General features: G+C 45.6%; 1 protein-coding gene across 1 annotated transcript in view; it reads right to left on the bottom strand.

Moving 5' to 3' along the window:
- Positions 1–8042: 8042 nt before the first annotated feature.
- angpt1 (angiopoietin 1) overlaps positions 8043–12610 on the bottom strand; it is a gene marked incomplete at its 5' end in the record, with an annotated part of 92488 nt that continues 87920 nt past the window's right edge. The window contains one exon of the mRNA XM_083646405.1: positions 8043–10174. Within this exon, the coding sequence (XP_083502531.1) occupies positions 10011–10174 (164 nt within the window). The 3' untranslated portion in view covers positions 8043–10010. The remainder of the gene's footprint in view (positions 10175–12610) is intronic.

The following is a 12610-nucleotide window of genomic DNA, read 5'->3' as shown; positions in this document are numbered from 1 at the left end:
GATAGATAGATAGATAGATAGATAGATAGATAGATAGATAGATTTAAGCAATATCACACGAGAGGGAGTGCGGTTGTTGGCTAATATCGGCACTGCTGTGATTCGGTCGTAGGCACGAGGCCGCAGGCCGAGTGCAGAAGATAATCACAGCAGTGCCGATATTAGACAACAACAGCACGACCTCGAGTGTGATATTGCTTTTATGCAACAGTTGTATTAAACAAAGCTGATTAAAAAAATGCCAAAAAGCTGAGAAAATATATGATTTCTCTATTTATTCCTCCGCCAACAAAAATAGTTCCCTCAGCTTTGCCGAAAATGTAGCCTAATCAGCCTAATTAACTGCAGGCTGTCTACTTTACTACTGTCTACTCTACAGCTGTGAAGCATTTTGTTGATTAGGGCAGCTGTGAAGCGGAGTGATCTACACACAGTGAAGCGCCAGTGCATTATCATGAAATATTGGCACTGGTAGGATCCCTCTTGTCCAATCAAATTGCCTGGCCGGAACTAACTGTTGTATAAAGATAGATAGATAGATAGATAGATAGATAGATAGATAGATAGATAGATAGATAGATAGATAGATAGATAGATAGATAGATAATCAGAATCAGAATAACTTTATTGATCACTGGGGGGGAAATTATGTCATGCTAAAGTTGCTCACACTCAGATAGGGAATAATATAAACATCGAGACAAGTATAGAATAGACCAAAAAACACACACACAATAATAAAAATAGAATAGAGGTTAGGTATAAGCCTACGTATATAAACAAACGTGTCACCAATGTGTGCTTTCTTTTACAATCGTTGTCAAGTACCATTGAGTAGAAGTGAATATGTGAGGTACCGTAGATAGATATGATGGCTTGCGTTACATTATTTTGAAAAGGTTTGTAGACTGGATATTCTATCCACAAACACCTTGCTTTTTGTGATTCGATTTTCTTTTTACGTTTACAGCAGCTGATCAGCACACCTGCACATACAAATGATAAACCACACTTATACATCATTCAGAGCTTTTGATAAGAAGACTCTGGCTTCAAAATGAAATATCCACCATATATAAATATACGGCTACTCTGATAATTGATTGATAGCCCACAATTGAGACAAATTGGGTGACTTTTCAAAGGATATGGAGGCTAATTTCGAATCCATGTTTGATAAATGATAGCACTTTTACAGGCCGGGTCTGGATATTGAATCCGTAAGTGTTGTTCCCAGAGATCTTGTAAAAACATTGCTTTTGGCTCACGTCGGTTAAGTCAGTAATCACACCTCATTATCTCTGACCTGGCAGCTCATTCATAATTAGCCACACACTTCTCACTCGTCATATCGAGGTGTGTAAAACGTTACAGTATGAACAGTGTGAACCCTCTGAAATAAAAGATCCCCAAGCAGGCTCTGCTCATTCATCCTTTGTATTTGTATCCAACATTTTCTATTCATATCCAACAATGACTGATGTTGGCATTTCTCTGTCATTTTGACCAAGGCCAGATTAGCACCCCCAGTGCACCCTGGACACTGAAGGTTCAAGCCCCCCCTGCCCAGGTTGGGCCATATTCTAGAAAGCCAATAAAGAAAGCTACTAACTGTACATTACACAAATTAAACTAATAACAAGCTAATGCTACCCTGCTTAAGGATGTCTTAAACACGATTTAAAATCTCTCTGGGGCTCCCTAAGGTCTGATTCAGCCTTTACTAGCATTCAAAAAAAGACATTAACTTAACTGCTGATGCTTGCGTGGTAATTCATCCAACTAAGAGCCCTCTCTATATGACTGTTTGTCTGAATGGCTACTGCCTGCCGGGGCCTATACAGCCTCTCTTTGCCTCACGCACTCTCTCTCTCTCAACCAGCTGTCATTCTCAATATCACAAAGCATCTATCATTGAGCTACTATTGAGTTTTTCTAGACGAGGGAGTCCCTCGCCTCACCTCGACTCACGTTTATCCTCTTGATTCGACTCCCTTTCTTTTGCTAAACGTCAGGAGTTCTTATTCAAAAGCAGCACCAGTGCTGCAATCCAAGATCCTTATGGTGTTTTGATCCCCACAGTTGGACAAAGTATCTGTTACTTTGATGACCAACACGGCGTGCCAACAGCAACCATTCTTATTACAAAAGTCAAGACGTTCGCACAGAGAATAATTGACCTCTTGGTTGTCTTGAGAGATGACTTTGCAGCCGTTGGTGTTGCAATAGTATGGTGGAATTTTAATTAAAATACTGTGTGTGTTTCATGGGAAGCACAGATTTTATTTCTCCAGTGGTCCAGGCCCAACAGTTTACTGGAGATTTTAGAAATCTCCCAAATATATATACATTAACTGGATATGGATAATGTCTTAGATGTTGGGGGGGGGAATGGCTCTGCACATTTGGAGAAAAACAATGATTCTTTCATTTTCTACAAACACAGTGTATGACCTAACACCTAATCTTAACTATTCTGCAGAGACCTGGTTGGTTTTGGATTTCAGAGTGTGCTGCAGTGAAGCAAGGGAACGACTTGGACATGCATCCATGTCAATACACAATGTAACAGTTTGGGCTTGAGTTGCATGTGATGGATTTACACGTTCATTCACCATGTAGGCGACCCCTTTGACACGGCACTGTGTGTCGTGGCAGCTTTGACACGGCACTGTGTGTTGTGGCAGCTTTGACACTGCACTGTGTGTTGTGTGGCAGCTTTGATACTGCACTGTGTGTTGTAGCAGCTTTGATACTGCACTGTGTGTTGTAGCAGCTTTGACACGGCACTGTGTGTTGTGGCAGCTTTGACACTGCACTGTGTGTTGTGTGGAAGCTTTGACACAGCACTGTGTGTTGTGTGGCAGCTTTGACACTGCACTGTGTGTTGTGTGGCAGCTTTGACACAGCACTGTGTGTTGTGTGGCAGCTTTGACACAGCACTGTGTGTTGTGTGGCAGCTTTGACACTGCACTGTGTGTTGTGGCAGCTCTGATACTACACTGTGTGTTGTGGAAGCTTTGACACTGCACTGTGTGTTGTGGCAGCTTTGACACTGCACTGTGTGTTGTGGCAGCTTTGACACTGCACTGTGTGTTGTGGCAGCTTTGACACTGCACTGTGTGTTGTGGAAGCTTTGACACTGCACTGTGTGTTGTGGCAGCTTTGACACTGCACTGTGTGTTGTGGAAGCTTTGACACTGCACTGTGTGTTGTGGCAGCTGTGACACGGCACTGTGTGTTGTGGGAGCTTTGACACTGCACTGTGTGTTGTGGCAGCTTTGACACTGCACTGTGTGTTGTGGAAGCTTTGACACTGCACTGTGTGTTGTGGCAGCTGTGACACGGCACTGTGTGTTGTGGAAGCTTTGACACTGCACTGTGTGTTGTGGGAGCTTTGACACTGCACTGTGTGTTGTGGCAGCTTTGACACTGCACTGTGTGTTGTGGCAGCTTTGACACGACACTGTGTGTTGTGGCAGCTTTGACACTGCACTGTGTGTTGTGGCAGCTTTGACACTGCACTGTGTGTTGTGGCAGCTTTGACACTGCACTGTGTGTTGTGGCAGCTTTGACACGACACTGTGTGTTGTGGCAGCTTTGACACTGCACTGTGTGTTGTGGCAGCTTTGACACTGCACTGTGTGTTGTGGCAGCTTTGACACGACACTGTGTGTTGTGGCAGCTTTGACACTGCACTGTGTGTTGTGGCAGCTTTGACACTGCACTGTGTGTTGTGGCAGCTGTGACACGGCACTGTGTGTTGTGGCAGCTTTGACACTGCACTGTGTGTTGTGGCAGCTTTGACACTGCACTGTGTGTTGTGGCAGCTTTGATACTGCACTGTGTGTTGTGGCAGCTGTGACACGGCACTGTGTGTTGTGGCAGCTTTGACACTGCACTGTGTGTTGTGGCAGCTTTGACACTGCACTGTGTGTTGTGGCAGCTTTGACACGGCACTGTGTGTTGTGGCAGCTTTGTCCAAATGTCTTGCTTCATCATCAGTGCTTGATTCTGTGCCAGTTGTGCAGCTAAACAGCTTTTCTTTTTGTCGCTGGTCATGGTAATTAGCCCACACAACAGCAAAACATTAACGACCCACTCATAAATTCAAACACATGCAAAACAATTTCCCTGTCACAGAAAGCCAAAATATGGGGCTGGACAACCCCCCCCCCCCCCCCCACTTTCAAATTGAATGACAAAGCTGCTGTTATCAGGATAAGCAGTAAGTGACAGCTAAACAATAAAAAATATCATACAGTACTGTACATTCACAATGTTTGTAGTCCTTTGTGAATAATATGTCCTAAATTGGATCCCAGATTGGTTCTCATGACAGTTTTTGATCCTGGGGTTAAGAAAACATTCAGAGCATTCCATATTGCACCATACTACATACAAATGTGAGCGACCAATCAGATTCAGATTTCTTTTTCCCAATCTTTTCCTGTTTTTAAAACCTGAGGGCCAGATCGCGGACAGCGTCATGTGACAGCACATGTTGAATTGGACACGTCTGCACCCTGCAGTGTTGATAGGATCTCTTCTTACTTACATGTATGAACGCAACAGGTTAATATTTCACATGAACTGTCCCCCGTTTGCATTTCCACCAGTAAACAGCTGCTTTTGGTTAAGTGAATTCAATCCACTGATGTAACTAAATTAGTGTACAGAACTGCCTCTGGATGTTCAAGTCAGAGAATCTAAACCGGCCCCCATGCTAAACACATCATTTGATTCATACTGTTGATATATACAGTATCATCGTAAAGACACTTAATTCAAGTCCAACTGGCTGTTGGATCAGCCTTAAACTTACTTGAAGTATAAAAGGATTATTTAGTTGGCTGTTAGAGGTCAGCTCTTATTTAATTTTTGAGGCTGACTAGCAGACCGCTCCATCACTCTGCTGCTCCTGTCTGGATCAGTTTGCTCTGTGTCTGGAGTGACAGGTGGGAGAGGAGATGTCAACAGGTGGCAGAGGAGATGTCACCAGGTGTGAGAGGAGATGTCACCAGGTGACAGAGGAGATGTCACCAGGTGTGAGAGGAGATGTCACCAGGTGGGAGAGGAGATGTGACCAGGTGGGAGAGGAGATGTCAGGTGGGAGAGGAGATGTCAACAGGTGGGAGAGGAGATGTCACCAGGTGGAAGAGGAGAAGTCACCAGGTGGGAGAGGAGATGTCAACAGGTGGGAGAGGAGATGTCACCAGGTGGGAGAGGAGATGTCACCAGGTGGGAGAGGAGATGTCACCAGGTGGGAGAGGAGATGTCACCAGGTGGGAGAGGAGATGTCACCAGGTGGGAGAGGAGATGTCACCAGGTGGGAGAGGAGATGTCACCAGGTGGGAGAGGAGAAGTCACCAGGTGGGAGAGGAGATGTCAACAGGTGGGAGAGGAGATGTCACCAGGTGGGAGAGGAGATGTCAACAGGTGGGAGAGGAGATGTCAACAGGTGGGAGAGGAGATGTCAACAGGTGGCAGAGGAGATGTCAACAGGTGGGAGAGGAGATGTCACCAGGTGGGAGAGGAGATGTCACCAGGTGGGAGAGGAGATGTCACCAGGTGGGAGAGGAGATGTCAACAGGAGGGAGAGGAGATGTCAACAGGTGGGAGAGGAGATGTCAACAGGTGGGAGAGGAGATGTCACCAGGTGGCAGAGGAGATGTCAACAGGTGAGAGAGGAGATGTCAACAGGTGAGAGAGGAGATGTCACCAGGTGGCAGAGATGTCAACAGGTGAGAGAGGAGATGTCACCAGGTGGCAGAGGAGATGTCAACAGGTGGGAGAGGAGATGTCACCAGATGGGAGAGGAGATGTGACCAGGTGAGAGAGGAGATGTCACCAGGTGGCAGAGATGTCAACAGGTGAGAGAGGAGATGTCACCAGGTGGCAGAGGAGATGTCAACAGGTGAGAGAGGAGATGTCACCAGGTGGCAGAGGAGATGTGACCAGGTGGGAGAGGAGATGTCAACAGGAGGGAGAGGAGATGTCAATCTGGCCTCCAGCCCGCCCACATCGATTTCAGTAGGTTGAAGTACTTGTCTTGACGGACAACTCCTTCAGCCAATCAGCGTCGCCAAATCCAATCCAAATCCGCTCGGAGAAACGGCGGAAACGTCTTTCCCGTCAAGAAACTCGGCTGGTGCATACTCGTGTTCTTGTTTAATCGTTGTTATTGAGTCTACATTATTTCTGCAATAACTGCACTTATGGCTGTTTACTTTACTAACGTTAACGTTAGCGCTCGTTGCTTTGGGAGCCGCCATGCTGTTTTGCCAACGGCGTCCCTGATTGGCTGGTTTCGTTACATACTACGAGGCATGTCCCTGATTGGCCCATGCACGTTGTAATTTCTGGAAATGGCTGGGGGGCGGGCTGGAGGCCAGACTGATCTGCAGAAGGAAGCAGAATGTGAGTTCACGTGATCTGATTGGTTTAGCAGACGTCTTTCTAAACCTGAGGTCCAACACTCAGATATAAGTTACTGATGCTTATTACTGATGCAGATCTCTCTGCTCACTGATTCTGTGTATATTCAGAACAGATCTCACAGCATCTCCTTTTTCCCTTCAAGGACTTGCCTGTTCTAATCACATTGTTATGACGAGATCAGATGTAAGGGGGAATTTTTCGGCCTCTAAAAACGAACCGGGGCTAAAGAGAGATGTCATATCTTTCCAAATGAACCCTATGCTTCCTTCCTGTCCTCCTCCATGTTTTTCATATCCACTGTTGTGAGTAGGTGGTCTCAGCGGGGGATACGATGCCCCCCGGTGTTCACACTGCAGGTACTGCAGGTTCTGTCATATCTGATCTGGCCCGGGTCCAACGCTGTCCGTCTGCAGCCCGGGCCAGAACCTCCACTGTCCACTCCCCCCAACCCCCACGCAGCCTACAGGAAATGATCTGTTTTCAGCACGGCCAACTGACTGTGGAGGTAAGGAGTAGGTGCTGGTCATATTATTGGTGCTGTGTGTGTGTGTGTGTGTGTGTGTGTGTGTGCGTGTGCGTGTGCGTGTGTGCGTGTGTGCGTGTGTGCGTGTGTGCGTGTGTGCGTGTGTGTGTGTGTGTGTGTGTGTGTGTGCGTGTGTGCGCGTGTGTGTGTTTGTATGTATTTGAGAGTTTTCCTGGAGGTCCCAAGTCAGACGGTACTTTTCCAAACATCCTGTTGGAGCTTAATCTTCCCTTCTTTGTTGGAAGTGGCTCTCCATTCCTCTGGTCCTCCTCACACACCCACACACAGGAACACCATGAGCAGAAGGCCTCACATAGGTGTGATGTTTGCCACTGTTGCTATAACCGACCCTGATGCACCTCCTTCATTGTTGTGCGAGAGCGTGTGGAAGCGTTTTCCGCTCTCCGCTGCCCGGACTCTTTTATAAAACACATTCCAGTACGGGGTGTCGGGTCATCGCAGGCGCTGAAGGAGAAGCAGCGGTTTGTAGGAGAGCAGTGATTTGTTTAACCTCTGATTAGGCCCAGGAATGTCAACTATGAAGAGACACTGCAGGTCCCGACAGCATCGTTTGACACTCGGGCAATCTGTCATTGCCACTAGCAAAGCCAGCGAGTCGCCACCCCCAGACAATAAGCCACTCCGCTGCCCGGGCAGAGAGGCAGAGAGACCATCTGGTTTGGTACTGAAAGAGGGAGAGAGAGAGAGCATGTCTATCTAGATGATTTATCACATGTCTGTCTGTGGCAGGATAAGCTTGCTTTGCATGAGATATATCATTTGTACAGAAGGATTTGACCTGATGTGGAAGATATGATCATGAAAGCGAGTCTTGTGGAGTTAAGTATGAAGGATGTAATGAGGACCAAAATATGGGGTCTCGAAACCATGTCTGTCACCACATCAATTTGGCGAGGCGGCGGCGGGGGGGAAAAGTCCAGTCTAAACCCAGATTGAATCCATTAGTGCATCACATGCTCTTTTTTATTTAATCTAAACAACACAACACTGACCACATGTTACAAAAGACGTTTAGATAAATCTGCTAATCTAAAAATTGAATGAGGTAAAAGCAGAGTTATCAAAGGCACATTTCTCCAGGGTTATTATCTTTGCTTCTAGGTTTTTTTTATGCTCAACTTCAAAACACCAGGCAGAATAAAAATATAAAAAGTATAGCTTTCCTCAGGAAAGCTTTACAGACACATTAAATTATACAATTTTAGTATGCTAATAAAACATTAAAGTCATTTTGGTAGTTTTACAAGTTCCAGACACACTTTATTTCCTCACCACATGTACCTTTAGTACGCCACAGTATATTGGTTGTTGTTGTTATAAGATGGAAGTTATGCAACACATGGACATAGATCACTTACTGGAATCATTCATTAATTTCATGCTTCATCTCCAACTGCAGCTGCCTTTTTTATGCATTGATGAGAAACAGAAAGAGGATTTGGATGATTTTGAGATGTGGGTTGTCGATATGCAATGAGAAATCTGACTCAATTGGACGCTTATTGGACATAATTTGGCTTAATGATCTACTCTTGTCCTGTGGTCAGAAGTTGAGCGGTATTTAGGGGGCTCCATAATGAACTCTAGGGTTAGAAACGAGATACAGTCATATTAACTGCAATCGTATTCTTTCTAAATGTGGAACCTGGAACACCATGAGCTTATGAGAAAGATATTTACATCTTACTGCTCTGGTGGATGGAGCTGTCACACAACGTGCTACTTCATCATACACTCAGGATCGTATCTCGCTCCCATGGTGCTGACCTGTGTCGTTCTGATCCTTCGCCTGACTTAAAGCGGTATTGAATTCGCAAAAATGTGCATTTTCTATTTCTGCTAGACACACAGCTGTACTATGACGACGATTATATAATGCGTCTGTGTTGATGCTACCATTTTTCATATTGAAAAGATGTAAGGTGATCACTCAAAATTTGGACCTTGGCAGGTATTGGTCATTTATCAGCCAATAACAAATGGCCAAGGTGTAATCCAATAATAACGCAGAATCTTGAACTTTGAAAACAATCGCGCTCTGGCAAGACAGCAAGCACCCTAGGTGCCAGCAAATACTACAAGTGACCTTCAAAACTATCGCTGGACTGACTGCACACTCCATATCAACACGTGATTTTCAATTAATTCACTTTATAACTGAGCATGTGTCTTATACAATATTATGCAGACAGAAATATATACAAAAAGACATACAATTCCACTCACTTTGAATACTGTATACAGTGGGGATAACAACAACAATAATCAAAACAAAAAACAAAATATATAATGCAATTGATAGGTTTATGGTCTGCATTTAGTGAGCAGCATTGTAATACAAAAGGCCATATCTCCCATTCCTCTTCTTAGAACATTCTGATAAGTTCATATAGAGTTCTGTTCATATAGAGTCCTGTTCATATAGTCCTGTTCATATAGAGTCCTGTTCATATAAAATCCATGCCATGGACTACAAAGGTTTAAAAAAAAGTCCGGTGATAGCTGCTTTCCATTCAGAAGGGGACACAAGTGTTCAAGTCCGCCGCACTAGTAGAGGGTCCTGGGGGAAAATGAAAAAATAGCTGCTTGACTCTGTGCCTGAAATTCATGCAACATTGGCGATTTTCCCCCTCTGGCATTATAGATCGCTTGATGCACACATTTCAGCTTCTCGATAAGAGACTTGAGTTCAAACGTATTTAAATACCACAAGTTCGCGACTATAATCGGTACAGAAATCAGTTCGGTTGACTCTTGCTTCACCCTCAAAGCTGCTTCTCAGTGCAGTCACACGTTCAAAGTTGACAAGGCGACAGCAGTGTGTTTCTGTGGATCTGAGGATGAAGATAGCAGAATTGCTCGCGGTAAAAGAACCAGGTTTGACTGAAAGAGTCATCGGACGTCTCCGGTGCTTCAGAGAAATGAGATGAGACAACGGGTGAAAAGCAGGAAGCGCCCCCCCTCCCCTCCAAAGTGTTAACACAGCCTTTTTTTGGAAGTGAAAAGGTTGAAGACGTTCAAAGGTCTAGGAGAAGTCCAGCGGGCGGATCATCATGGCCGTGGCTCGTAGCGAGTAGCTGGGACCCTTGAAGTAGTGCCACTTGATGCCGTTCAGCTTGCCCACGTGTTGGCCCTGGGTGAAGTACATGCCGTTGAGGTTGGACGGGCCGCAGGCGTCAAACCACCAACCTGAGACAGAGAAGGAGGAGGAGAAGAAGAGAGGAAATAATATTCATCTGTCATCTATTTAATGTATTAATGTAGCCCGCTCTCATAAACAGCCAAACGTCACTACTACTGAATGAATGAATGAATTTATTTGGCGATAAAATAAAAGAACACAACAGTACATAAGAAAAGAACAGACAATATATCAATCACCGAGGATAAAAACACAAAAAAGCCCGAAGGCTTATTTCCATTGTGGTCCTCATACTGTACTAGGGTTTGGCCACACGCATTTTCCTTGATGTTTACTATTTATGACATTTTTGAATGATAGTAAAGACATAAAAAATAACAAATGGAACTAAGCAGCGACCAAAAAAAGTGTTAAACAAATGAAAACCATCTTACATTTTAGGATCAGGGGTTCTCAAAGTGTGACGCGCTTGGTGGCCCCCGCCATGAGTTAGGTGACATGATGGTATGGTCCGATTTGTGATACGTTTACTGTCTTTACTGACGCGCGCTGTCAGACTGAGGTTTCTGCTAGCACGTGAAATTAGAGGACCTAAGCCAGCCATCCATTTGTACCAATCATGCCATGCTAGCTTGTCAGGAAGGAGCTAAATCAAGTTTTTAATTTAATTTAAACAAAATTTGGACGAGGGAAAAAACATTTTCAATGGGGGTCCTCTTTTTTTCAGTTTGCCAGTCTGTCTGTGTTGGACAGATGGTATCACTGCTATCTGCTCACTGTGTTACTGTCACTGAGTTCACTGGCAGGCCGATGATACCTGCTGCTGACCACTTTGGGAACGTCGCCCTATTTAAAGAAACGGTACGTGCACAGAGTCCAGCGGGACATAAGAGTAGGGAACGGTATGGGGAACTTTTATCTTTCCCGCAAGGTGAGACATTTCCGAATTTCTCTAGCTCATATCCAGTATTTAGAGGAAGGGTACACACACACACACACACACACACACACACAGACACAGACACACACACACACACACACACACACGCACGCACGCACGCACGCACGCACGCACGCACGCACGCACGCACGCACGCACACACACACACACACACACACACACACACACACACACACACACACACACACACACACACACACACACACACACGTCCACGCGCGCATGCACGCCACGCAGGTGTGCACACACACACACGTACGTGCGCGTGCACACACACACACACACACACACACACAGGCAATTACGAACAGCACGTATGCCAGGCATGGCATGTGTCAATCACACAGTGGCAGATGGCGATGCCTCTCCCAGACCTGAATACCTCTGCAGTCATGTGACATTTCACTCGCCCTCTCTGCAGTCATGTGACGTGTCACTCGCCCTCTCAGCACGCCGGGTCGCTGCGTCCTCGCCGTTGGCATGGATCACACCGAGAGAAATGTCACATCTATTGCCTCGTCATAACAAGAGTGTAAATATAGATGGCAATTGGTAATTGGACTGTATTTATAGAGCGCGTTTCTCGTCCATTCGCCCTTTTCACTTCCCATCCAATTCGCCCATTTTGTGTCTAAAAGGCAGGAAGTAACGCAGGTGCAAGCAGAAGATTAACGAGGGTTTCCAACTTCCAAATCGATTTGGGGATCCAGTGCCGGGGGCCGTCGTTAATGTTCTGCTTGCACCTGTGCTACTTCCTGCCTTTTAGACACAAAATGAGTGAATTGGGTGGGAAGTGAAAAAGGCTAATTGACTACTAAGCACTTTACAATGAATACCTCACAATTCACCCATTCACACACCGACGGCAGCGGCAGACATGTAAGGCGCTAACCAGCTCGTCGCGAGCAGTTAGGGGTTCAGTGTTTTGCTCAAGGGCACTTCGACACGCTGCCAGGAGGAGCCGGCCACAAACCGGGAACCTTCCAATTCCCAGGCGACAGCTCTCCCTCCAGAGCTAACTGCCGCCCCTAACTGGTACACGTGTTTATAAAAGTTCCTTACAGTAGGTTATCATCACAACCACCACCAGATTGAAAATGTAGGAAGTAGCAGTAGAAAAGGTGGCAGTGGTTGTTAGGCTACTCTGACGGGAGAACGTCGGTTTATCGTGAAGGTTTCTCGTAAGTGTGTGTTGTTCAACTCGCGTTCTCACATTATCTGCACATAATTCATCGAGACAGAGCTCTTAGTGTAAAAGTATCCTCAGCGCCATTCTTTTGAAAGTAATATTCTGTGACCTAACGACAAGAGACGACAGGACCACACACACACACACACACACACACACACACACACACACACACACACACACGCACAGCAACAACAACCCCCTGGGATTGATGATCAGTGTCCTCTCCGTTTCCAGGCCACAGATTCTTACTGTCTTGTAAAAACACTGGCCATGTCTTTCCTCCAAAGATCTGAGCCGTTGTTGTTTGTTCTTCTCAGAGTGGACCGGTCC

Source organism: Poromitra crassiceps (assembly GCF_964638095.1).
Source record: "Poromitra crassiceps genome assembly, chromosome: 11".
NCBI lineage: Eukaryota > Metazoa > Chordata > Actinopteri > Beryciformes > Melamphaidae > Poromitra > Poromitra crassiceps.
This window is presented reverse-complemented; position numbering and strand designations above follow the sequence as displayed.